The sequence below is a fragment of the Salvelinus alpinus genome, chromosome 19, assembly GCF_045679555.1.
Source record: "Salvelinus alpinus chromosome 19, SLU_Salpinus.1, whole genome shotgun sequence".
Lineage (NCBI taxonomy): Eukaryota > Metazoa > Chordata > Actinopteri > Salmoniformes > Salmonidae > Salvelinus > Salvelinus alpinus.
In genome coordinates this window covers 24,124,392-24,151,108 of record NC_092104.1, presented here as the reverse complement: position 1 = coordinate 24,151,108, position 26,717 = coordinate 24,124,392, and the positions used below count along the sequence as shown (strand labels likewise).

The 26,717-nt window shown below is 42.7% G+C and overlaps 2 protein-coding genes across 3 annotated transcripts; both read left to right on the top strand.

The window, feature by feature from the left end:
- On the top strand, positions 1 to 14,591 carry LOC139545173 (rho GTPase-activating protein 25-like). Of its 2 annotated transcripts, XM_071352650.1 has the most exons (12): positions 1 to 444; positions 7,512 to 7,611; positions 8,327 to 8,529; positions 8,747 to 8,834; positions 9,050 to 9,163; positions 9,637 to 9,844; positions 10,499 to 10,631; positions 11,166 to 11,239; positions 11,472 to 11,593; positions 11,937 to 12,094; positions 12,351 to 12,928; positions 13,206 to 14,591. In XM_071352650.1, exons 3-12 carry the CDS (start codon positions 8,344 to 8,346, stop codon positions 13,405 to 13,407), a joined length of 1,863 nt encoding a protein of 620 aa, XP_071208751.1. In that variant the 5' UTR covers positions 1 to 444; positions 7,512 to 7,611; positions 8,327 to 8,343; the 3' UTR covers positions 13,408 to 14,591. The 2 variants fall into 2 exon arrangements, with proteins under 2 accessions (XP_071208751.1, XP_071208750.1); XM_071352649.1 differs by lacking the exon at positions 7,512 to 7,611.
- Positions 14,592 to 18,915: 4,324 nt separating this feature from the next.
- On the top strand, positions 18,916 to 25,577 carry LOC139545175 (bone morphogenetic protein 10-like). Its single transcript, XM_071352651.1, has 2 exons — positions 18,916 to 19,786; positions 22,000 to 25,577. The coding sequence occupies exons 1-2, from the start codon at positions 19,276 to 19,278 to the stop codon at positions 23,112 to 23,114; spliced, it is 1,626 nt and encodes a 541-aa protein (XP_071208752.1). The 5' UTR covers positions 18,916 to 19,275; the 3' UTR covers positions 23,115 to 25,577.
- The last annotated feature ends 1,140 nt before the right edge of the window (positions 25,578 to 26,717 follow it).

The following is a 26,717-nucleotide window of genomic DNA, read 5'->3' as shown; positions in this document are numbered from 1 at the left end:
AGAGAGAACGCAAGGAGACTAATGGCTTAGTGACACTTTTGAATTTTAGGTCATTTGAAACCTTCGATCATGGAGCACCTAATGCTATACCTACATGGAGATAGGAGAACATACAGTGGACTATTAGAATAGCAGAACATGTATCTACAGAGAAGTAGAAAGGGACAAGAAACAATGTGTTTTGACGTTTTGAAAAAAAATAAGATTAATATCTATACAGGAAGTAGGAAGTCAGATACAGAACAGTTTTAGTGTGACTGACAGACAGGAGATTTACAGCAAAACCCTTAATGGATGTGTGTGTGCTGTGTGTATGTGAGTACGTGCGTGCGTTTTTGTTGTGAAGTGAAGACACTGACCTTTCCTATGAAGGAGGGAGAATGTCTCTCAAGCTACCTCGGAACTGGGACTTCAGCACCCTCAAAGCTGAAACCGCCAGAATAGGTAAGTTACTGGTTGTTAAACTGAACATAAAGCTATTCTTAGGTGTCATTGCATTTGTGTAAGTCGGTTTGTTCTATGACCAGTTGCATTGTACACTAGTGTACAGTATGTGTGTGTAACAGGCCTCTAGGTAAAGAGACTGGACCTGTGGGTGTGACATGAGGTTGACTGTGGCAATGTTATTCTCAGACTTGGTTATATTAGTGTGTTTAGCAGTGATTGTGGTCCACGGCCTTGGCTTCCAGCAGGATCGTACACCTGATTACAGGTGAGGCGGTGCACCTATAATAGTGAGTCCATGTGAATACAGAAGTACAGTACATAACCTTATATGGCATGCAAATTAATTCATGCTATAACTATCAGTGGAATATTGCAGTTGTCATCAACATGAGTCAGTGAAAACAATGTGGATACTTCTATTTACAGTTTTAGTAGGTTATACTGGATGCACATCAGCATAATATAATAAGCATAATTTAATAAATTGGCAATCATTTATTGAGTAAATTATGAAATTATGAAGTGGGTTAAAACAGTATCCTGAATAGTGTAATAACTTTAACCAATAATGTAATACCAACCTATAAAAAATACAATAACTAAATTCCCTGTCTTTTATTTATGCATATCAAGTGTCATGCTTCAGTAATAGCTGACTACACACCATACCACATTCCTGATTCCTTATTTGATATTAATAAAGGACTATAACTGGACAGTTAATTAAACCAGTGGACTAATGTTGGAGGGGCCATACTCATCTTTCCCAGCAGACATAAGTGAGGAGATCGTGGCATTTGAATTCCCGACACACTTAGATACTACAGATAATCCCAACATGTTGTCATATCTACAGAACATATGTCAAATGGAGCCACGAAGGCAAGTTTGTATTAAAATGCTTCTTGTACTATTTGAAAAAGAAAACGTGTAACATTTCCATATGTGAGGGTCATAAGAGGACTGTAAAGGCAGATAAATGAAAGTAGTCTAAAAAACAGATTTTGGCCTTGGGCCGATAGATGTGGTAAAGGAGTCAATGGAACGCAGACGTTCCAATGACCAGATTGGCGCTTATTCAACAAATCGGATATTTGATATTCGTCAAATCCGTCATGATTTATGTATTGTAACAGGCCCACATTGTTGTTACTTAAGTCTGATTTGGATATATTTGGCTGTTTTCACTTCATAAAATGTAGAAGTTGTCCCTTTTCAGGTTTAGAAGCAGTGACTGCCTAATGCTAACCCCTGTTCGTATAAACTGGTTAGCATAGCTAGCATACAGAAATCGGTGGTGGTAGTCAGTCATTTTTAACTGTAATGCAATTGATTGGTAACGATGACATAAACATGTGCTGGGGTTGACATCCATATAAGCATTATACACCGATTTTTACCTCAACATAGTGTGAAATACACATATAAACAGCCTAAATGTTGGCCAATTTTGCTGGGGGGCAATGAGGAGACTGGATGTATCCCCCACGGACCTTTCCCCCATGCGTTTCCTTGGCAAATCCATTGTTTTGGTCGAGTTCGATTGACCTGTTTACCACATCTATGGGTTAAGTGTGAGTGAATGAGTGAGTGAGTGAGTGAGTGAGTGAGTGAGTGAGTGAGTGAGTGAGTGAGTGAGTGAGTGTGTGAATCGGTGAGTCTGCCTGCCTGTCTGTCTGTCTGTCTGTCTGACATGAGTCTGGTTCGATCTCCACTCTTTAAGTCAAAGTAGCCTGGTAAATCCTGGGATAAGGAGGATTGAAACTCTTCTTGAATATTTTTGTGATCATTAGAATTTGGCTACACATGACTGCAAGGTGTGTCTTCAAATTGAGGATTGTTGTTGTTTTTTCTCTCTAATGACACTGGATGTTTGAATGGAAGTGCAATAGTAACACATTTTGCAAGTCTGTTGTGGCAATGGATGCAAATTTAAAGTGTTCAAGTGTGTAACACTTAATATGCATCCCATTAATGAATGGTTGTTATTGGTTTAAATTATTACACTGTTGATTAACTTGTTTTGTTTTATCCACTTTGTAATGTAATATATATTTTATTTTTTTATTCACAACTGTGTGTGAGGTGGGGGGTGCGATTGTGGGTGCTGTGGGATTATTTAAGATACTTTTGGTATTTCAGATGTTTTCGGAGGATGGGCAAGGACTCTGCTGTCCTAGCTTCAGGGGGAAGCTGGTTACACCATTGGGGTGCCAGGACAGAGAAGAGCTTGGACTGAGCTGAGCTGGTGCTGGTGCTGGGGTGGGAGGGCCAAGAGACCAGAGGCAGAACAGAGTGCTCAGGTTTTGGTGTCAGGTTTGAGCAGAGCCTGAAGGTAGGGAGGGGCAGTTCCTCTTGCTGTTCCGTAAGTAAGCACCATGGTCTTGTAGTGGATACGAGCTTCGACTGGAAGCCAGTGGAGTGTGTGGTGGAGCAGGTTGACATGAGAGAACTTGGGAAGGTTGAACACCAGGCAGGCTGTAGCATTCTGGATAAGCCCAGCCAACAGCAAGTTGAAGTAGTCCAGACGGGAGATGACAAGTGCCTGAATTAGGACCTGCGGCGCTTCCTGTGTGAGGCGTTATGCATTCCGCATATTTATTGCATTATTGGCAATTTATTACATTATAAATGCTAAAGCCATTACATTATTAGCAGATCATTTCCTGCAATTCTACATATTTTGCCATGGGCCAAAGAGAAAAATGTGCAGTTTTATAGCTATTCACATGCTATTCTACACATTTTTCCATGTGGCTGAAAGAAAATGTTGCTGTTACACATTTTGCCATGGGGCAGAGAGGAATGTGTAGTTTTATAGCTAATCTCATGCTATTCTACACATTTTTCCATGAGGCTAATTTCGTCAGAGCTGTGGGTGTTTCTGCTACTCCAGTGGCAGTAAGGCGTTTTTGATTTCCTCTGTGCTCTGTGGTGCTTTCAGCAGGAAGCTGATGAAATGCCAGAACAGTAGCTGTGAGTAGGCTTGCAAAGGAAGGGTATATTACCGGTAACTTTGGAAGTTTACCAATATACTACCAGAATTTTGGAAACTTTCAAGGATTTTATGGAATTGTCATAACATGTAAAATGTGTAAATTAACAAAATAAGATGATTTTAATATAAAAAAAATTGAATGACAAAGCTGTAAAACATGATCCTAAATATAACCCATCAACTTAGTGAATACCTTTGGTATTTCCGTTGGGTTTCAGCATGAAATATCCTTTATATTTTGACACCCGTTTATTTATTTTACTATGTCATATGTCTTTGTGGTGGCAGTTGTGAAAAAAGTCAATAGTTGGAAGAGCTGCAGAGTTAATTGCCTATTATGTCATTGTTGATTAGATAATGTTTTCATTAATTAGGCTATTTTCTCTTTATCCATATGGTCTATCCAATATAAATGAATGGACAATATGTCCATTGATATTTTATTGTATTTCATATATACATTACCGGTAATGTGTGTATGTGTTAGTGATGCGTGGGTTGACTTATAATCTGCCGTCCCCACGGTTATATCTACGGGGTGGGCAGGTTTAGGGTCATGAAATATTGTGTGATGAAGGGTGGGTGGGTGGCGGTGTCACGCCCTGGCCTTAGTTATCTTTGTTTTCTGTAATATTTTGGTTAGGTCAGGGTGTGACAGGGGGGATGTTTGTGTATAGTTGTCTCGTCTGGGGTGGTTGTATGGTATAGGGGGTTTTGGTAGAGTGTATGGGTTTGTGTTGAGTGTAGGTGTCTAGGTAAGTCTATGGTTGCCTGAATGGTTCTCAATCAGAGACAGCTGTCATTCATTGTCTCTGATTGGGAGCCATATTTAATGCAGCCATAGGCAGTAGGCTTTTGTGGGTAATTGTCTATGTGTAGTGTTTAGTGTCAGCACTATTTGTTTGAATAGCTTCACGGTTGTTTTTGTTCGTCTTCATAATAAAAGGAAGATGTCGTTCTATCACGCTGCGCCTCGGTCCACTCTGCCTCATTACGACGATCGTGACAGGCGGGTTGAATAAAGAGAAAACTATAACTTAAAAAATCCATAAATGTATCATTCTTGTGCAATTTATACCTATAGGCTACATTGAGGTTTTTATTTCATTATTTTATGCTATCTGGCATTAGTGTGTAAGTCTAAGCTGTACACACGTCAAATAGACTGCCAACGGGCAGAAAAAGTTAACATTGATCCACAGAGGCCAGAAAAGTAATGTTTGTGAAATATTTGGTGAAGTGGTAAAAGAGGTTGATAGCAGTGCCTTTATGTGATGATTATGAGGCGGTACACAAATTAGACAGTCACAAGACGGGGACTTCAAATAGGCTTATGGTACGTCAAGGGAACTGTAGCCTAGTGTTCAGATGGGTTAAATGGAAACTGAAATCTGGACACAGACTGTAGGTCTAAAACCTGTCACATTGCCTTAATATTAACTCCTGCAGAATTAAGCTTTTCTTACTGTGAATTGATACACCAAATGTAGGCTAATTTTGGACTCTGGAACAGGACTGGAGAAATATGATATATTTCTTTCGGCATCTTGAGAGAATGCGAATAGGCAGTTAGATAGAGGTGCTATCTTTATCAGCATCATAAAAGCTGATAGTATTTCAACTACATAAAATATGCATCCAAGCCGAACTGAAATCTTATCAGAAACATGTTGGGTCGTTTTCACAGCTTTCTATTTCCTTACAACCAACCGGTCAAATTGATGTCATTTGGAAATCTTGCACAGAAATTATTTTCAGATTCTTTGCATTTTCTCCCTAAAGATCTTTGTTATCGATGTCAACTAGTATATTGAATAATATATTCTACCGATTTATGACATTATTCTGGTGAGCAAGGGTTTATTCAGGCTTATAAGGAAACATACTGTATGACAGAAGAGAAGCTGCATGTATCTAATTATAGACAAGTTGACTAACAAATAGCATACCAAAATGTCGGAAATTATAAGCAGAAACACATCTAAATCAGGCAACAACAAAGAATCTGCACCCCCTGTCCAAAAATGTTTCTGCCGTCTCTGACTGTGGCCTACAGCACCGTTTCTATATTAGCGGGTTAGGATCAGGTGCGGGCCTCAGATTTTCACTTTATCACATATAGTCGGGCGGTTTCAGATGGGTTATCCGCAATTTTGTTCACCCAAGTGAACAAACAGCTGACCCGCACACTACTTGTGTGTGTGTGTGAGAGAGAGAGAGAGAGAGAGAAAGAGAGAGAGAGACCATGTGAGAAGGCCTGATGTACTTATCTACATCACTACTGTATTTTTCCTTACACCAGTACACTACTATAAATGTCAATGGCATTCCATAGCTAGGCATAAGAAATATATACACAGAATTTAAATGTACAGTTACACAGCAGACTGGGGCAAGTGTTTTCTGTCATTTGAACTGCTAAAGTTGCCACCCTATTCAGTGCGTTACTTTTTTTTTTTTTACTTTTTTTTCCCTTGGTATCTAGCGTTTAAAAAAAATTATTTTATAATTTTACCTTTATTTAACTAGGGTTCAACATTCACTTTTTCTTCAGAACGTCATTGAGATCATTTGGAACTTCATAATCCTGTGAGTGCTGCACAGTTCAATCAAGTCTCATTCATTTAACATTATTCAACTTGACCTAAAACAGCTGGGCTTGATGGAGAATTTGAACATTTATTTCCGGTTCCATGGGTCTATTGGGTCTAGGAGGTCCTCTGTCTAGTTCCTCAAAGGTCTGTGTCCATCTTTCCAGAGGGTGTTGTGTCTCATACATCACTGTGTGAAGGTTCATCCAGAGCCTTTTGACCAAAGGGTCTGAGTTCTAGGTAGGGGCCTTCGAGTGATGATGCAGTAGCTCTCAATCGCAATCAGTCTAATCTCTCCGGCAACCTATGGTGCCACCGTCTGTGTCACTCCGTCCATCGCTTTCTCTCTCCATCCTGTGCCACGTAGCCTACTTTGGCCAGAATCTCCCTGTTCTGCCTGACTTCATCGTTGTGAGAAAGAGTCTCTCTACGCAGCTGTTCGTTAAGCTGAATGTCTACTCTTGTGCCCCCAAATGTTTTTGAACTCACCGTAGCTTGCAGGTGTGAAGTTGAGTCTTGGTGGCGCAGAGTTGACTTCGTAAAACTTGGTAGGTCTTTGAAACCATTACTGGCCCAGGTTGACGTTTTGTAAGTTCTGAAGAGTAGACAATCCCAGCAGTACAGTTTCCTGATTTGCTCACACCCGGTCATCCATAGATAGGGCTCATAATTGTTAGCTTGAAAATGCCTTTCCAAGCTCTTTCCACATTGCACCAATCAGGGTAGTGCTGGTGTTGGCCACCCCCTCTGCACAACATTTAACTTCTCGTAGAAAGTTAGCCTTGATAAGGGCAATGCCAACAAATTAGCCAACACATCCTCCTCGATAACACCTGCTACAGCCACCCCATTGTCAAACAAAAGCATGGGAAAACGAGGCTACTGCTCACTGTTGGCTCCCAGTCAGTAGTGACATGTCTAGGCCTTCCAGAGGCCTTTTTATAAATTTTAAACGACGCCACCCATTGCAAGTCTAAATATGATTGGTTTATTCCACTGTCTAATACAATTGAATGGCAGAGTCCTTCTCTCCAGCTTCTGAAAGCCTAGCCAGTGGCTGACTGAACTAGCTCGATTTTTCTTCCCAGAGACCACCAAAGAAAATTCCTGATTGGATATTCTTTTCTCTTCAGAATTAACTCTTAGCTTTCCAACACAAACGGAAGCAATGAAATCAGAAGAGCATACATTAAAAAAAAACTTTTAAAAGAAGTCCCTCAAGATTCCCCACTGACTTTGGGTCGCACACATCCCACTGAATGTGGAGCTCCAGTTCATCTGCTGATCTTTCAGCAGTCTGCTGACATTTTCGTGGGATTCTAAATATAAAATCTGTTTGCACTCGGTTCGCAAAGCACTCTGGCAGGCAAACGTTATTGGTGTGACACGTAGCCTACAACTTTATCTCCATTTCCATCCTTTCTTCATACGATTATTTTTTTCTCTCTCATGTTCTTCTCTGACATCAAACACAGACGACTAAGACAGTCAGGATGTTGCTGAGCAATGGATGGCCTTTTAGTAAAGGGTAAAGAAACCCAAACATGGACAAATGACTCAACCTTGTTTCATATGGTATGTATTAATTTGTCGATGTTCATCACCCATTTCATATGATGTGCTATGAATTACAATTCATATTATTTTATATATAATATATGTTACGAATTTGCAAAAGCTAGCAGGCTAACGTTAGCAACGTTTGGTTTGCTAGATGTTCAGGTTATATGCCTACCCATCCACCCCGACCAACCACCCTACTTTTGTTTTTGCCTTAAGTAACCATCTGTGCTATGTAACCATACCAAACATAACATATCATACTAATTTGAATATTTACTATATTACGTCTAGTCTATGAGACCAGGCTGAGTTGAGACCAAACTGTATTATTGTTCCTGATTTGCTCTTTCCTCCAGTGCACTTTACTGTTGAAGGCCCAGTGTATTTGTTGTTCGCTATTTTCCATCCACTGAACAATCACAGCAAGAATTTATGATAGCATGTACCTTGACAGGTCAGATTGAGGCAGCTGTATCCTGCCATGCCACCACACACAAGGAGGACAAAAATACACTTGTCAAGTTTCAGCCTGCAGCCCTGCACACAGCCGCACACACTGACTTCTATCTACTGCAAATGTCAGATTGATGCATATTCAAATCAATAAAAGAGGAAGACCTGACTTGACGGATGTTGAGAGCCTTGTTGACATCCTGCCTGTGTTTAGTAAAGAGTCTCTTAAGGCTGTCTTTAACAGTCTGGTGTGTTTGTTTCCACTCTGCTGCAGCGCGGTCTAAGAGTGTGATGCCTGGAGAGGGCAGCCCTGGGTCAGGCTCGCCCGGCTCCAACACCAGGTCCATGGAGAGGCCACTGAAGGCCGGCTGGCTGAGGAAACAGAGGTCCATCGTGAAGAACTGGCAGCTGCGTTACTTTGTGCTGAGAGGGAGCACACTGACCTACCATAAAGATGAAAAGGAGGGGAGTATCCAGGTGAGAGATGGGCCACTAGCTATCCTTTACTGGCGTTTCCTGATCTGGTCATATCGTTAGGAAAAACTCAGGGACCTTTAAGCATCCAAACAACACTACTGCTGTCAATATTCAGTTAGCATGTTTCCATCTTTATTGAAGTAATTTCCTGTGTTTCCTGTAGCATGTATGTGTTATTTACTAAGATGTCAGTGCCTGTCTGCCCCTCTGTCCCTAGGGAGTCATCCAACTGAGGTTCAGTAAAGTAAATGAGCTCCCACTGAACCAAGATGACCTAGGGAAATTCCTGTTTGAGATCATGCCGCGTAAGCAGAAGACTGTCTCTGGTCTCTTTCGCTCTGTCTCTCTCTGTCACGCTCTCTCTCTCTTTCCCTTTTCCACTTGATCTCTCTATCTTTCTTTCACCCTCTCTCTGTCCCTCCGTCTCACCATCTCTCACTCTCTCTCTCTAAAGACCCATCTATGTATGATGTATCCTAGTGTGTTGGTCATACCCTCTCTGTATCTCTGTGAATTCCAGGCAGCAGTGGTGATCGGGAGCGGTGCCCCTACATTCTCATGGCCAACTCCCACAGTGAGATGGATGAGTGGGTCCGCACGCTGCGCAGGGTGGTTGGAGCACCCTCTAGTGGAGGTACAGATAGCTTGCTGAATATATTTAGAGACAGGAGTTTTCCCTGGCCAAGGTACTTGACCCGGAAAAACAGCGTATAACTAGGATATATTTTTCCTGGTCGGATCACATGATCAGGAAAAATGCAGGGCTCTAGTGTGACATCTGAACTTATTTCCTTGACTTTTGGTTCGAGAACTCTTTTTGGAGTTGTCTTTGGGCCCATGACATAAACCATACAAATGTTTCTAGCCACGGGTCAGTAGGCCTACATGGTCGCAAAGCATGAGGAGCCTGCCATTACTACCCACCAGACCAGTGGGTCTCGAGCCTCGACCCACAACTTGAGAAACCGTGTTTTTGATTCTCCAGATTGAGAGAATGCCAATAGGCAGTTAGATAGAGGTGCTATCTTTATCAGCATCATAAACGCTGATAGTATTTCAACCACAAAAAATATGTGACTTACTCTAACTGCTCTCTTACCCCCTCAGCGATATTTGGCAAGAGCTTGGGTGATACTGTGACCTATGAGCAGCGGTTTGGCCCCCACATGGTGCCCATCCTGGTGCAGAAGTGTGCTGAATTCATCAGAGAACACGGACTGAGTGAGGAGGGCATCTTTAGACTGCCGGGACAAGACAACACCGTCAAACAGTTCAGGGACGCTTTCAACGCCGGAGAGAGACCTTCCTTCCCCAGGTGAGATGCCTCAGAGCTAGAGCCCCAATATACAAACAGATAACTATTACACCCTTTTTATAAAAACTCAAATTAACCAATTATCATTGCAGATGGGGTACTGTCTCTAAAGGTTGCATAGAGACATGAGAGAGATGCAGTCAGGATGATAGTGCAGAGAAGCCTGATACACTTCTTCTGCTCTCGGTGCTCTGTGGCTTACACCACATCCTGTCCAACTTGACAGAGAAGAGGAGTGCAACGTTAGTCAACATCACAGTGAACAGTCTTATAAGAACCTTCTGCTCACACTGAACTCTCTTGACAAAATTAATGAAAACGGGGACAAACTGTTTTGTAGCTGGATTCAACACAAAATAGCAATACACTCAGCACGACTGTATGTTCGTGTGTGTGTGTGTGTGTGTGTGTGTGTGTGTGTGTGTGTGTGTGTGTGTGTGTGTGTGTGTGTGTGTGTGTGTGTGTGTGTGTGTGTGTGTGTGTGTGTGTGTGTGTGTGTGTGTGTGTGTGTGTGTGTGTGTGTGTGTGCGTGCGTGCGTGCGTGCGTGCGTGCGTGCGTGCGTGCGTGCGTGCGTGCGTGCATGTGTGTGTGTGTGGCTGCGCTTGTATAGCCTGTGTACAGTTTGCACTGTTTGACTGTTTTGTGCCCTGCAGTGACACAGATGTCCACACAGTGGCGTCGTTGTTGAAGTTGTACCTAAGGGATCTGCCTGAGCCAGTGGTTCCTTGGACACAGTACCAAGACTTCCTGGACTGCAGCCCCATGCTGGACCCCAACAGTGCTGCAGTAGGAACTAATATTTACTTAAATGTAGACCTTAGGCAAATATTGTCAAAAATAAACCCTTTGCACTACAATTTGTGATTTAGCACCGTTTCTATCAACTTGTAAAGGAATAAATACAAACTAATTCTTTAGCCAATATTCTTATAATTACACATTTTCTCTTTGCTACAGTTTGTCATTTAGCTCTATTTCTGTCAAGTGTTCCTTTCCTTTCAACGAAGACCATAGCCAAATATTCATATAAAAAAATGTTTTTCGGTACAATTTGTAATTTAGCTCTATTTCTGTCAACTGTGCCACAATTACTATATGGCTGCGTTTAGACAGACATCCCAATTCATATATTTTTTCCAATAATTGGTATTTTGACCAATCACACCATATCTTTTCAGGTCACATCTTTTTCAGAGCTCATCTGATTGGTCAAAAGACCAATTTGTGAAAAATATATCAGAATTGGGCTGCCTGTTTAAACGCAGCCTATGTAGGCCAACTGAATCAATGTTTTGCCTTACTAACTCTCTCTTTGCTCAGGGTCGTGAAAGACTGGAGAAGCAGATCACCCTCCTTCCTAGACCCAACTATAACCTCCTCAGCTACATGTGCAGGTGAGCTTACAGTCACACAACCAAAGATCAGGGGGGTAAGGGGGATAAGGGGGTAATTGATTGAATTACAATTCATAGAACCTGTAGTTTGAAGCTCCTTGCAAAACATTTGAAAAGCAATTTGATAACTACACTGTAATATTTAATCTATAGCTTGCTCATACAGCATTTGTTGTTTGATTAGTACATATTTCTGGTGTGAGTGACTTTGCTGCATAACCTCTCTTTGCAGGTTCTTATTTGAGGTGCAGCAAAACTCCAAGGTGAACAAGATGAGTGTTGAAAATCTGGCCACGGTCATTGGGATCAATCTGCTCAAGCCCCAGATCGAGGACCCCATCACTATGATGACGGGTGAGACCAGACTACTGCCTGTCAGGATCCTCTTAGTGCATACTGTAACAGGGTAGTATTTTATTCTACTTTTATTTTTCACATACTGCTGCTGCTTGATGCAATGACCAACTGACCTTACTGACCTACAATAAATACAAATCATGATGCACTGTTTGATTAAGGGCTTGTAAGTAAGCATTTCACGGTAAGGTTTACACCTGTTGTATTCGGCTCATGTGACAAATACAACTTCATTTGATTTTATTTGATATCAACAAATTGTTTCTTTATCCTCACTATATGTTTACCTTTCAGAAGTGTTTGTGTGTTAACAGACTGTATACTTGTCTGTCTCCTCCAGGTACTCCTCAGATCCAGAAGTTGATGACTGTGATGATCAGACAGCATGAGGCTCTGTTTCCTCCGTCTAAAGACGTGGCTCCTTCACCCCCCAGCAAGAAGAGTGAGAGCAAGAAGAACAGTGCTCCACGCAGCTTTGTGGGCTGGGAGTCTGCTGAGGTAACAACATAACATTTTCAAACGCAGCCCATATGGCCCTAATCAAAAGTAGTGCACTATAAAGGGAATAGGGCACAATTTAGGATGTAACCTTAAAGAGGCTCTCCTATTGTTTCATACTGTGAATGTGGTGAGTAATATACAGTATTATGATACATTATACCAGTAAGCATTGCATAAAGCTAAACAATATAAATATAATCTCACATTCTAGTTGTCGTCTATGCTATATTCCACATCCTCTATGTCCCTGCAGTGTGAGGGCTTTCAATCAGAGTCTCCAGAGGAGGAGGAGGAGGAGGACACAGACACCCTGGGGGCCGAGCCAGTTACCATCTCCATCCCCCAGCAGCCCCACTCCCCCTTCTCATCCTCAGACTTGGACCCCTTGTCTGTAAGCCCCCGCAAACGCACCCAGACCCTGCCTACTTTGAACTGCCCTGTCCCGGGGAGCGGGAGGGCCGGCAAGCTGGAGGCCATGAACCGCTGGAGCCGCATCCAGGAGAGCAGCGAGGAGAATGGAGAGAAGACTCTCTCAGAGGACATCTTTAAGATCCTGGACCTGCAGAAGACGTCTCTGTTCGGAGGCGCCCAGAAGGACTGGGAGGACAGAGGGACGGCCAGGAGAGGAAGTGACATCACAGTCACCTATGATGACATCACAGCCATCTCTTCCAAACCCAGCAATGACCCCCGGCAAAAGTCTCAGTCCACGACCCCTGAGAAGAAGACAGAGGCCAGTACAGCTGTGGTTCCATCTTCAGCCCTCCAATCAGACAGCAAGGCTGACCAGCAGGAGGACAGCCAGGGAAACTCAAAGCACCCCAGTACTAGGTCTGTATATTGGGGGTAAGAATACTGTCTGCATCCTAAATGGCACCCTATGCCTTACATGATGTACTGTAGGGAATTGGGTGCTATTTGAGACGCAGACACTATCTTATTGGAAAGGACAAAATGTCAACACTAGTAAGATTATTACATAAATGCATGCACGTACACACACACACGCACGCACGCACGAACACACACTCACACACACACACTGACCAATACATACTTTACTCTGCATTCATAAATAATATCTCCTCCCCTCTCCCCTGTCATGCAGCCTGCAGCAGAGGAACAAAGAGCTGAGTGCCACAGTAGCAGAACTGCAGTCAGCTCTGGACGCAGAGAAGCGCTGTGTGTCCGCTCTGGAGATCCGGCTGAGGAACGCGGAACACAGCCGAGACGAGGCCCAGAGACGTAACCAGGAGCTGGACCAAGAGATACAGCAGTTCCTCAGCAGAGAACCACAAGGGCCTACTTAGAACCATGAGGGCCAACTTAGAACCACGAAGGGGCCAACTTAGAACCACAAAGGGGCCAACCTAGAACCATGAAGGGGCCAACCTAGAACCACAGGTCCAACCTAGATCCAATAGCTCCCCACCAGGGAACCATGAAGCCTACCTAGAACATAGAACTGCCTATAGCCTTAAGTTATCAACGAGATCCCACAATAAAGTATATGGATATTTAACATAGAGATCTCTAAACTGTAACATAACATAGAGATCTCCAACATAGAGAAGAAAGCCCATCACAGTGGACATCACAGCCTCATGCAGATACCTGACTATAGGCCACCTGCTGTTCTACGAGAGGTAGAGAGTCAGTGTCTTGGCCAGAGCTGTAACTCTGGCTGGGACCTGGAACATGTTGCTACAGATGCAGGATCTTAATTTGACAATATTCTCACAGTGGGAAAATAATCCTGCATTAACAGGAAATGTGAATTATTGTGTGGATTATAATTAATGGACATTTTTGTAGGGGGTGATACATTTTTTGTTAGGGCAAGTCAAGTCTGAAATTTTCAAGTGGACATTACAAACTTTAGAAGCCTTTTTAAACCTTGAATACACTATAAGTTTGCATTTCCTGCTGTGCATAAACTGTCCTGCAAGAACAGGGTGATCAAATTAAGATCCTATATCTGTAAGTTTGTTTGTTGAGAAAACCCATGGGTAAACTCTTTAGTCAAACCAGCCATTGTGTTGACTACACTTCACATTTTATAAACACAAAATGAGGAATACTGTGACTGTATATGAATGGCCTTTGCTCGGTGTAGCTGATTATGTAGTATGGATGTGATGTGCAGCAGCCTATACAATGCTGATAGTTGTTCACCATGCCGGCTCCGTTACATTTATATTCTCAGATGATTAGAGCATGTACATGAAATAGCAGGTTGTGCATAATGTCCAGGTTAAGAGAATGTCCAGGACAATTGGACTATAATGGTCTGTATAAGTATTTTGGCCAGGATTCAATTCACAGCGCAGCGCGCTGAAAGCCAACTTTGCAGTTTTTAATTAAATACATTTTACCTACATTCGCGGAGATCGTATTCACGGCAAACGCTGTGCATGTCGACTCAATTGTTAAGGTTTGAATCCTGTTTATATTTTGTTTGACCAGACATTAATAAAAGAGGAACAGAATAAGACGACTTGGCTGATCAATAATCTGCACCGTTTGTCATTATTATGACTTACAAGGTTGAACTGTAACCTTTAAAGAGGGATTGGCAATACAATAAGTGTTACTATAATAATGATGTTTCATAGAGTGAGTGCTAGAGAGAGAGATAGAAAGGATGAATGAGGGCCAAAGTGAATGTCGTCACTCACACTGACGGGGTCAGAGGAAAGATAGTGTGTCAGTGTAGATAACGTGTGTAAGGCCAGGGGAGAAATGGCTGCTGGGAAGTGTGTGCATATGTGTGTGTGCACATTTGTTGGTTCATTCGTGTGTGTGGGAGCACGTTTGTTCGTGCTTGTGTGTTTGTGAGAAAGGCCGCGATAGAGCGAGAGAGAGAGTGGGGCAGGGGCGTTATCAAGCATTCTTCAGAAATGACGGGAGATGGAAGGGCGAAGGGACTGCATACATGGGACTGCACGGGAGATAAGCACCTCTGTCAACTGTCACCCTGGAGGATGAGTAACAGGGGAAGGAAGAGCCTGTTCCTTCCCATGTTCTCCCCTCCTCACTATCAAGAGTGTATCTTTGCAGGTCATAGTCAGAAGCTCAGGAATGAGGACCCCTGAATTGTGGTTGAACCAAGCAGTAGCATCCATACAGATTTTGAAAGTGTAGTTAAATGATACGTCTAAATTTAGGATCTGGAGCTAATGGTAGCATAAATTAACCTCACAGTCTAGCTTTTAAGGCAAATCTGAGAAGACGAAGTGTTGTGATGAGGTATTGAGTGTTTGGAATCACAGTGTTTTCGAATCAGTCATCGACAGAGAGAGGAGGTAAAAAGGGATTTATGAATACATTTGATTGATTGATTGATTGATTGATTGAGAGGTAGAGACAGTGGGCACTCAGTGTAGATTACTCATCTGGTCACTGGTCAGTGGGGAAGTGTTCTAACTTGAGTCATCCAGGTTGCAGTTCTAGTTTGACCTTTGACTCCATGCTGTCTCCCCAATCACAGTGGAATGCTTGGAGACCAGTCTGCCCTTACAAAGCATGGAGTCTGCCCATGCAAAGCCCTCTCTCTCCTGCACTCCACTCTGGGCTGTGGAATCTGGACTAAAGCTAAACTCAGGACCTCAGAAACACTGAACTGAGGGACGTGTGACGGAACAGCACAGGGCACATTGTAAGTAATTGTAAGTTCTGACTGCTGTGCATTTAATAGACAGTGAGGCCTCTTAATCAGACATCCAGACAGAGATAACCCATTTCCAAAACTGCTGTGACTTCTGCAACATGTTTGCCGACTAAAAGAGGAAGCGTACTTACATTAAGTGTTGCAAACTTCCAAACTCAATTAGGTAATGAGTGGATTACGGGAAAGTTGTGTTTTGTTGTGTAGTCTACTCTGTTTCCACAACAGACAGGGAAACAACAACGCTATATATCAATTTTCTGAAATGTTGGTAAATTAGCTGTTATTGGTTAAAGGAATTATGAAATAGATCGGTGTGTTTTTTCACTATCTAATCATGGCATGGGGTTGTTCAATTACAGACGTATTTGTTTAAAATCTATCACTTGATGGTTTCATTTCACATAGACAAATAATCATGTTTCTTTGCAAAATGCTATACACTCAGTGTACAAAACATTAGTAACTCTTTCCTAATGTTGATTTGCACCCCATTTTGCCCTCAGAACAGCCTCAATTCGTCAGGGCATGGACTCTACAAAGTGTTGAAAGGATTCCACAGGGATGCTGGTCCATGTTGACTCCAATGCTTCCCACAGTTGTTTCAAGTTGGCTTGATGTCCTTTGGGTGGTGGACCATTCTTGATACACACGGGAAACTATTGAGCGTGAAAACCCCAGCAGCATTGCAGTTCTTGACAGACTTAAACAAGTGCAGCTGGTACGTACTACCATACCTCCTCAAAGGAATACATTTTCTCAAGGCTTAAAAATCCTTCTTTAACCTGTCTCCCCCCCTTCATCTACACTGAATGAAGTGGATTTAAAAGGTGACATCAATAAGGGATCATATCTTTCACCTGGATTCACCTGGTCAGACTACAGTGCCTTCGGAAAGTATTCAGTATTCAATTTTTCCACATTTTGTTACGTTACAGCCTTATTCTAAAATGGATTAAATACATTTTATCCTCACCAATCTACACATAATACCCCATAATGACAAAGCAAAAACAGAAATACCTTATCTACATAAGTATTCAGACCCTTTGCTATGAGACTCGAAATTGAGATCAGGTGCATCTTGTTTCCATTGATCATCAATGAGTGGCTTCCGTTTGGCCACTCTACCATAAAGGCCTGATTGGTGGAGTGCTGCAGAGACGGTTGTCCTTCTGGAAGGTTCTCCAATCTCCACAGAGGATCTCTAGAGCTCTGTCTGTGTGACCATCGGGTTCTTGGTCACCTCTCTGACCAAGGCCCTTCTCCCCCGATTGCTCAGTTTGGCCGGGCGGCCAGCTCTAGGAAGAGTCTTGGTGGTTCCAAACTTCTTCCATTTAAGAATGATGGAGGACATTGTGTTCTTGGGGACCTTCAATCCTGCAGCCATTTTTTGGTACCCTTCCCCAGATCTGTGCCTCGACACAATCCTGTCTCTAAGCTCTACAGACAATTCCTTCGACTTTTTGCTCTGACATGCACTGTCCGCTGTGGGACCTTATATAGACAGATGTGCCTTTCCAAATCATGTACAATGAATTTAATTTGACACAAGTGGACTCAAATCAAGTTGTAGAAGAATCTCAAGGATGATCCATGGAAAAAGGATGCGCCTGAGCTCAATTTCGAGTCTCATAACAATTTGTAAGTCGCTCTGGATAAGAGCGTCTGCTAAATGACTTAAATGTAATGTAATGTAATAACAAAGGGTGTGAATACTTATGTAAATAAGGTATTTCTGTTTTTTATTTGTAATTAATTTTTAATACATTTTCAAAAAAAAAAATGTAATACGTCATCATGGGGTATTGTGTGTAGATTGATCAGGGGAAAAAACATGATGGGAAAAGTCAAGGGGTCTGAATACTTTCCAAATGCACTGTATGTCATGGAAAGAGCAGGTGTTCTTAATGTTTTGTACACTCAGTGCATATCTGCCTCACTCAGAGAAACAAGTCACACAGTTAAATGTAACAAATAACAAAAATAATTTATAAAGAAATGTACAAATGATACATTTGTAACATCAATATTATTATTTTTTATAATTCATACAGTAATATGAGCTCTGTATGTAAAACATTTACAACTTAAGATATCTAGGTGAGACAATCACATATCACAGTCAAATATACAGGATATGAACATTCCATTATAACTAAACAGTGGATACATAGCGTTTCGCAAAACAACAACAAAAAACCTTCATAGACATCTGAAATATATGAATAAAAATCTGAGAACAGTAATATTTTATACACACGAAGGTACCAATTAGCAATCATTTCTGATGAAAAACATAAATGTGAATAATTGGTGGATAAAGCATTTTGGAAATAAACTCAACATATTCCTCTCTCATTATACTTTTTCTCAAAATAAAATAAATGCTTTTTAGGATTACATTTTTAAGTATTACAACTGATTTATGAAATAATATAACTTCTGTCATAAAATGAAAACGAAATGCAGGATTATGCGCTGTGCTGTTCTCATCAGCTGATCTCAATCTGTTTGTTTTGTGCAGATTTACTGATGTCCAACAAATCTTTAATCCGTACCCATTACATCTCACACCTCATTAAAATTAGATTTAATTTGGGAAGGTACTGTCCAACCGACATATCCTGTCGCATTCATCAACATCAACAAACCCTTTACGGATTTGTCAACAAGAACTGGTCAATGGAGCAAAGTTCTGTATCTGCAGCTCCACCATTTACAAAACAAATAAACACATAAACAAGATCATCCCTGCCTGATTTTCTGACCCAAAAAATATTGCTTTCACAAGGAAGAGGCTAATGTTTACAAAATCGTCATTAAGGAAGTAGTGAGATAATACGCACGCACGCACGCACACGCACACACACACACACACACACACACACACACACACACACACACACACACACACACACACACACACACACACACACACACACACACACACACAAGAAATGCAGAGCTTACCATATCATAGATAAGGGACAGAAAGAAAGCGAGAGGGAGAGAGAGAGAGAAAGGGAGAGAGAGAGAGCGAGAGACAGAGGGGGGAGAGAGAGAGCGAGAGAGAGAGCGAGAGAACAGAGGGGGGAGAGAGAGAGCGAGAGAGAGAGCGAGAGACAGAGGGGGGAGAGAGAGAGCGAGAGAGAGAGCGAGAGAACAGAGGGATATACTGGGAGAAAAAACAAAACAGATGCCTCCGTTGGATGCCGCAAAGCCACCCTTTCACCGGAACTCCAACTCTTTGGTAAACAACATCAAAAGGTGTGCATGAGGATAAAGGGTGTAAGATCTGGAATAAAAGCAGTTTATCTGGGTTCCAAGCCACACACAGAGAAAGGAACACATAGAGAGAGGAACACACAGAGAGAGCGACAGAACACAGACCTCCACACTGATCAACTCCAAGGTTCAACAGCACCTTTTAAGTCCCCAGAGAACCGACAACCACCCGGATCAGCAAGAGAAAAACACGGTTGCTGTTTCTCACCCTTCATCAAGCTGAATGTGGACCATTGGATTAACACGTGTGATAGATCTAATTGTGTTCAATCGTAAACAACCTTGGATCATCCCTGTGGACACAACAACAGTACCACTCCTCTCCATGGCGGAAACTGGGCTCCCCAGGTTGGAAGCTACCTTTATCACCCGGATCCTCTTCCCCCTGCTCTTCTTGCTGCTCCTGATGTGGCCCCTGTCTGGGCAGGGCAGCCCCATCTCCCTTGCCCCAGAGAGGCATCACCCTGCTCCCGGGCTGAGGGACAGCCACAGGGGAGTCATAGACCCATCTCTGTTGGAGCAAGACAGTGATGTGGACATGCAGAGCCTGCTGGTGAATCTGAGAGGCCAGTTTCTCCGGACCTTCAACCTGTCTGACCTGGGCCCTCCTGCCCAGCCACCTGGCAGTGCCTGTGTGGAGCCTCCTGAGTACATGATGGAGTTGTACAACCGCTTCGCCAATGACCGCACCGCCATGCCCACCTCCAACATCATCCGCAGCTTCAAGAATGAAGGTAGAGAACCGCTGTACTGTATTTGGTATCAAATGATTGACGGTGTTAGATGGTGTTCTTCGCTTTCATTTGGAGAAAGAAATAATGAATATGCTGTATAATAACTTTATAATTAAAGTATTATTATCAGAACTGTTCATCAAAAATGTATTACGTATCAAAATTGACCTGTAGAAGGTCAACACATGCCTGCATAGTGTAAAAACAATGAAGGATAAACATTTTCAATAAGATTTGTAATACATTTTTTATTTTACAAATACTGTAGCATCTTAAATAATTGAGAGTGTTTTTTAATTATTTGGTTGAGAAGATCCAAAATATTTCAAGGTGAATTTCTCATAATTTATTTAAAAACAAATACAATTACAGTTGAAGTCAGAAGTTTACATACACCTTAGCCAAATACATTTAGACTCTGTTTTTCACAATTCCTGACATTTAATCCTAGTAAAAATGCCCTTTCTTAGGTCAGTTAGGATCACCACTTTATTTTAAGAATGTGAAATGTCAGAATAATAGTAGAGAGAATGATTTATTTCAGCTTTTATTTCTTTCACCACATTCCCAGTGGGTCAGAAGTTTACGTACACTCAATTAGTATTTGGTAGTATTGCCTTTAAATTGTTTAACTTGGGTCAAACGTTTCGGGTAGCCTTCCACAAGCTTCCCACAATAAGTTGGGTGAATTTTGGCCCATTCCTCCTGACAGAGCTGGTGTAACTGAGTCAGGTGTGTAGGCCTCCTTGCTCCCACACACTTTTTCAGTTCTGCCCACCAATTTTCTATAGGATTGAGGTCAAGGCTTTGTGATTGCCACTCCAATACCTTGACTTTGTTGTCCTCAAGCCATTTTGCCACAACGTTGGAAGTATGCTTGGGGTCATTGTCCATTTGCAAGACCCATTTGCGACCAAGCTTTAACTTCCTGATGTCTTGAGATGTTGCTTCAATATATCCACATGATTTTCCTTCCTCATGAGGCCATCTATTTTGTGAAGTGCACCAGTCCCTCCTGCAGCAAAGCACCCCCACAACATGATGCTGCCACCCCGTGCTTCACGGTTGGGATGGTGTTCTTCGGCTTGCAAGCATCCCCCTTTTTCCTCCAAACATAACGATGGTCATCATGGCCAAACAGTTCTATTTTTGATTCATCAGACCAGAGGACATTTCTCCAAAAAGTGCGATCTTTGTCCCCATGTGCAGTTGCAAACCATAGTCTGGCTTTTTTATGGCGGTTTTGGAGCAGTGGCTTCTTCCTTGCTGAGCGGCCTTTCGGGTTATGTTGATATAGGACTCGTTTACCTGTGGATATAGATACTTTTGTACCTGTTTCCTCCAGCATCTTCACAAGGTCCTTTGCTGTTGTTCTGGGATTGATTCGCACTTTCGCACCAAAGTACGTTCATCTCTAGGAGACAAAACACGTCTCCTTCCTGAACGGTATGATGGCTGCGTGGTCCCATGGTGTTTCTACTTGCGTACTATTGTTTGTACAGATGAACGTGGTACCTTCAGGCGTTTGGAAATTGCTCCCAAGGATGAACCAGACTTGTGGAGGTCCACAATTTTCTTTCTGAGGTCTTGGCTGAATTCTTTTGATTTTCCCATGATGTCAAGCAAAGAGGCACCGAGTTGCAAGGTAGGCCTTGAAAAACATCCACAGGTACACCTCCAATTGACTCAAATTATGTCAATTAGCCTATCAGAAGCTCCTAAAGCCATGACATAATTTTCTGGAATTTTCCAAGCTGTATAAAGGCACAGTCAACTTAGTGTATGTAAACTTCTGACCCACTGGAATTGTGATACAGTGAATTATAAGTTAAATAATCTGTCTGTAAACAATTGTTGGAAAAATTACTTGTGGCCTGCACAAAGCAGATGTCCTGACCGACTTGCCAAAACTAAAGTTTGTTAACAAGTAATTTGTGGAGTGGTTGAAAAACAAGTTTTAATGACTCCAACCTAGGTGTATGTAAACTTCTGACTTCAACTGTACATATTCATTCAACTTGATCTAGTTCAATGTTGAATGGGATGTTACAGTAAAGCTGCAATTGCCTCTCGGAAGTGTGTTGGACAAAATCTTGGCTCTTGCTGTACTTCCAATTCTGCATGAAGTGTAGTACAATGGTGGTCTATTCAAAGCATCAACAAGGAGAACTCCTGATGAACAGCCTTTGTCTCTGTGTATTCCTCTCCCGCAGACTCACCTCCCTGCAGTTTGGGTAGTGGAGGGGTGAGACGACACCCTCTGCTCTTCAACGTATCCTTCCCCCAACATGAGCGCATCACCGCCGCAGAGCTGCGTCTCTACACCCTGGTCCAGACCAACTGCAACCTCTACGCCGGGGTCGACCGCAAGGTGACCATCTATGAGCTGGAGCAGCAGGATGGAACAGGGGAGAACAATAGAACAGAGGAGGACAACAGAACAGGGGAGGACAACAGAACAGGGGAGGACACTGAGAAAGGAGGAGGAGGTGGAGGACGGGAGCAGTTAGTGGAGCTGGCATCACGGCAGGTCTATGGTACTGATAACGGCTGGGAGGCCTTTGACCTGACCGCTGCTGTCCAACGCTGGCGCAAGTCAGAGTACGGCACAACCCACAGGCTGGAGGTGCACATAGCAAGCCTGGCCTCTGAGGGGAACGGAGGGCAGGCACTGGCAGAGGGCGAGGGAGAAGGAGAGGAAGAGGGGAGGAGGACATTTAGGGAAGAGATGGAAATAGACACCAGCCCAGAGGACAAACACAAACCCCTGATGATCGTCTTCTCCAATGACCAGAGCGGTGATCACCGTGATGAGAAGCAGGAGCTGAACGAGATGATTGGACACGAGACTTCGGAGGCGGTGCTTCAGGGTGACCTGGGGCTGGGGCTGAATGGGCTATGGGGGGAGCTGAGCCGGGGCCAGGAAGAGCAGGACGAAGAGGCCCTGATCCAGATGCACTCTAACCTAATCTATGACACAGCCTCTAGGATACGCCGCAACGCCAAGGGCAACCAGTGCATGAAACAGTCCCTCTATGTGGAGTTTGAAGACATCGGCTGGGACAGCTGGATCCTAGCGCCGGCTGGGTACGAGGCCTTTGAGTGCAGCGGCATCTGCGCGTATCCACTGACCGAACACGTGACGCCCACCAAGCACGCCATCGTCCAGACACTGGTGAGCATGAAGAGCCCGCAGAGGGTGGTGCGAGCCTGCTGTGTGCCTACCAAGCTGGATCCTATCTCCCTGCTTTACCTGGATGACACAGGAGTGGTCACGTACAAGTATAGGTTTGAGGGCATGGTGGTGGCAGAGTGTGGCTGCAGATAGCCAGTCTACACACCCTGCTAGTCATATGGACATGGAGAAAGACAGTGGTGAAGAGAAATGACAGGGTTTGGATGGAACAAAGCAAAAACTAAGAACAAAATGGTGGCATTAGAATACACAGACCCTGAATTGAATCTGGTATCACCATTGAGAACAGTTGAGAAGAGAAACAAAAAGGAAGAGTGAGCATTGACAAGGGAGAACAGGACTATGTTGTATCTGCAACTATGATTAATCTAAACTCCTACACTTTGTACATTGTAAATTTATATTTTGAATTTCAGGAAAATGTATGTTATTTTCTACAGTACAACGTCTACGATACGAATTCATCATTCTGAATGACTAAAAAAGTATGGACCTTCAAGAATAAACTATCCTTTTAGCCACACAGCACCCAGGCATACAGTACTGTCCATTAGGCCTAGCTGGTGGGACCTCACAGGGGGAGCGTTAGCTCTCCTTCTCTGACACTTATCTCTGTTCTCCCCCTAGACGCTAACACTAATCCACACTTAATTTACCTGTCTCTCTAACAGTAACAGCAACAGGCTTCCCAAGGGGAAGCAAAAACCTGACTGGACTGGACTTCTGCTAGGGGCCTGCCCTCATCCTCACCCCCACCACCTCCCCCTGGCACTTGGGCTGAGGTCAGAGGTTAGGGTGGACTGGGTTATCTGGGTTATCTCACCCACCTTCCCACATTGTCCTCAGAGAGTCAGTCACATGACATGTGAGCCATTCTCTCCCACTCCTCTGCACAGATAAGGAGGTGTTGGCACTGAGAAACGTGCTCCGCCACTCACGACTGGGGGGGGGGGGGGGGGGGTCTGTCAAGATTCCATGGTTACTAATAGAAACATGAAAAGATTGTATAAACTTGGACCGGGTGTTGAGCCATTGTATGTACAAAACAATAGGACAGCACTCCAATGAATAAACTTAAATGAACATATTTTTATTGCTACACAAACTTTTCGGGTATGAGCCTTTCTTCAGCGTGCATAGGAGGCAATGGCAATCAGTGTCACGACAACAAACATTTGTGATGCAGTACAAATATGTTCTTTTAAGTTTATTCACCGGAGTGCTGTCCTATTTTTGTTCTACTAACGTTAATAGAAACAGACTCTACTTATACTCTTAGAAAAAGGGTTCCGAAGGGGTTTTTCGGCTGTCCCCATTGGAGTACCCTTTTGGTTCCAGGTAGAACTCTTTTTGGTTCCAAGTAGAACCCTTTTGGGTTCCATGTAGAACCTTCTGTGGAAAGGGTTTTACATGGAACCCGAAAGCATTCTACCTGGAACAAAAAGGTTATTTAAAGCCGTGGAACTCTTCTAGGTTCTAGGTAGCACCTTTTTTTCTAAGAGTGTAGCATAACTCACTGACCTACATGTACCCCCATGTGCCCCCACCATCACCACCCTGAAAACCCCATCTCTGTCCCTTCACCTCTACTATCCCCATCCCTCTCCCCCCGGCCCTGCCATCCTTCACGTTTAAGGAAAGGATTTACCTGCATTTGGCCTGTTATCATGGACAGGCTGAGGATGAGAGGAGGGGGGTGGCACCTCATGTCTCTCCTCCCCTCCTCTGTGAGACTTAAGGAGTCCTGTGTGGGGTCCTCTCTTGTTGTTCTGTGTTCTTCTAATACAAATGTAATACAGTTCTCTGCTGCTTGATAATGTGAAAGCCTATTTATTGATGAATTTATTTATGTAAAATTGTATAACATGGATATGCATACAGAGGGTGAACATACAGCACATACTCTGACCATATTGTAGGAAACAGCCTTAATTTATAGATATTTTGTGAATATTATATTTTGTTACCTGTTGTTCTGGTTGCTTTGTGAATCCTATTGTAAAATACTGAAGCAGCAAAACTGCAGTCTTAGAGTGCATAAATAATTATATTTTCATACAATGAATAGTTTAAAAAATACCATTGAATATAAATGATCATAACATCTTCATCAGGAATCATTATCCATTTCTCCCTTGGCCTGACAACTATGAACATAATGCAACACTTTAGAAAGGGGGCTCTCAGGACTAGGAAGCAGAACTCTGAGGTTGGGACAGTTGCGTACCACAGTATCAGCTCACAGGCCATAGTTTACACATGTCACACAAACACAGAACCATGGGAAACTGACTGGAAGCCCAGCTAATGAACACAATGGATGGTCTGCCTGATGGTCTGCCTGTCGCTCGCTATGACAAACTGCAGATGCAGACAGCTGCTCTGGATGGAAAACCTGTCCTTCAAAGCTTTTTTGTACGCTTCAAAACACGGAGAGAAAATGAACTGTTAACATGGTTCCTTTGCTTCCAATGCTCTTCTTGATGGACTTATATCAACAGCAGCAGCGGTGTCAAGGCATGTTATTATCATGTAATGTCATTTTCATGTACCAATGCACATAGTGGATGTAAATAAAAAGAATGTGCTCCAAAATGTTGTGTAAAGATGCATGACTCTTGCAGTTGTGATATAATGACTTGGTGTAGAAGCACTTGTAGTAGGCCAAGAACATTTTCCTAAGGTTGTGGTGTTGCCTTCACAGATTTGATAATCACTTTGAAGCCATAAGCGTTTTTAAGAAAGCTATAGACTCTGGACTTGATGTAGCAGTAGGCCTACTGTGCCCAGCTAAACAGTACCCAGTACACTGACACAGTGCAAGGGCCAGTTGACTGTATGCCAGTCTGTGTAGGCATGGTGTCTCCCTCTCTAAGAGGGCTAGTGTCACCCTTGTCAACACACTGAGGAGGGACACATGCAGGGAAGCAGAAACATGGAGGAGCTATTGGCTTTCCCAAGCAGCTAGTTTAAACCCTGTGATAACACAAAAACATAACAGAGTATATAAGGACATGGGAACATTTCCTTTAAATTTCCTTCCCGTGATGTGGATTGATTCAGAGATTCAGAGACAAAGAAAATGGTCATAAAAAACAACAACAACAGAAATACAAATAACACTAGTTATATGAATAGTCTGGAAGCGGTTCACGCCACCCAGAAAGACATTTCTGACTACGAGTTATGATATAGTGAGTCATAATTATTAGATAGTAAGTTATTATTATGAGATAGTAATTCTGGATCATGGACAGTCCTGCAGGTTGACCCCTTTTAAAGGAACAATCTGCAATTCAAACATTAACAAAGCTGGCTGGCTCACTTCCGAGAGGCAATCCTGGCTATTTTATTTGGTAAACAGCTGAGGAATGGAGATCAAAATGATAGTTTTAACTGTGTTTTGAAGCTATGCAGTGTTTGTTTATAATTACATTGTCTACAAACAATGGAGTAAAACAAGCTTATATTTGGGGTTCTGATGGGGTAAGACTGTTGCTCATGAGGCATTTCTAAGTTACATTCTTCAAGAATCAACGTCTATATATTAATAATTTATATAAAAGTCCAAAAATGTATGTACCAATCCCAGATTGCCCTTTAATGGATTGAATTGAATGAATGAATGAATTAAATCGGATGTCAACCAGACATCATCAAACAGGCACCAACTCACATCAACAAAACTCTCCAATGCATTAAAATGGAACAATATTAACACAAACTCTCACTCGC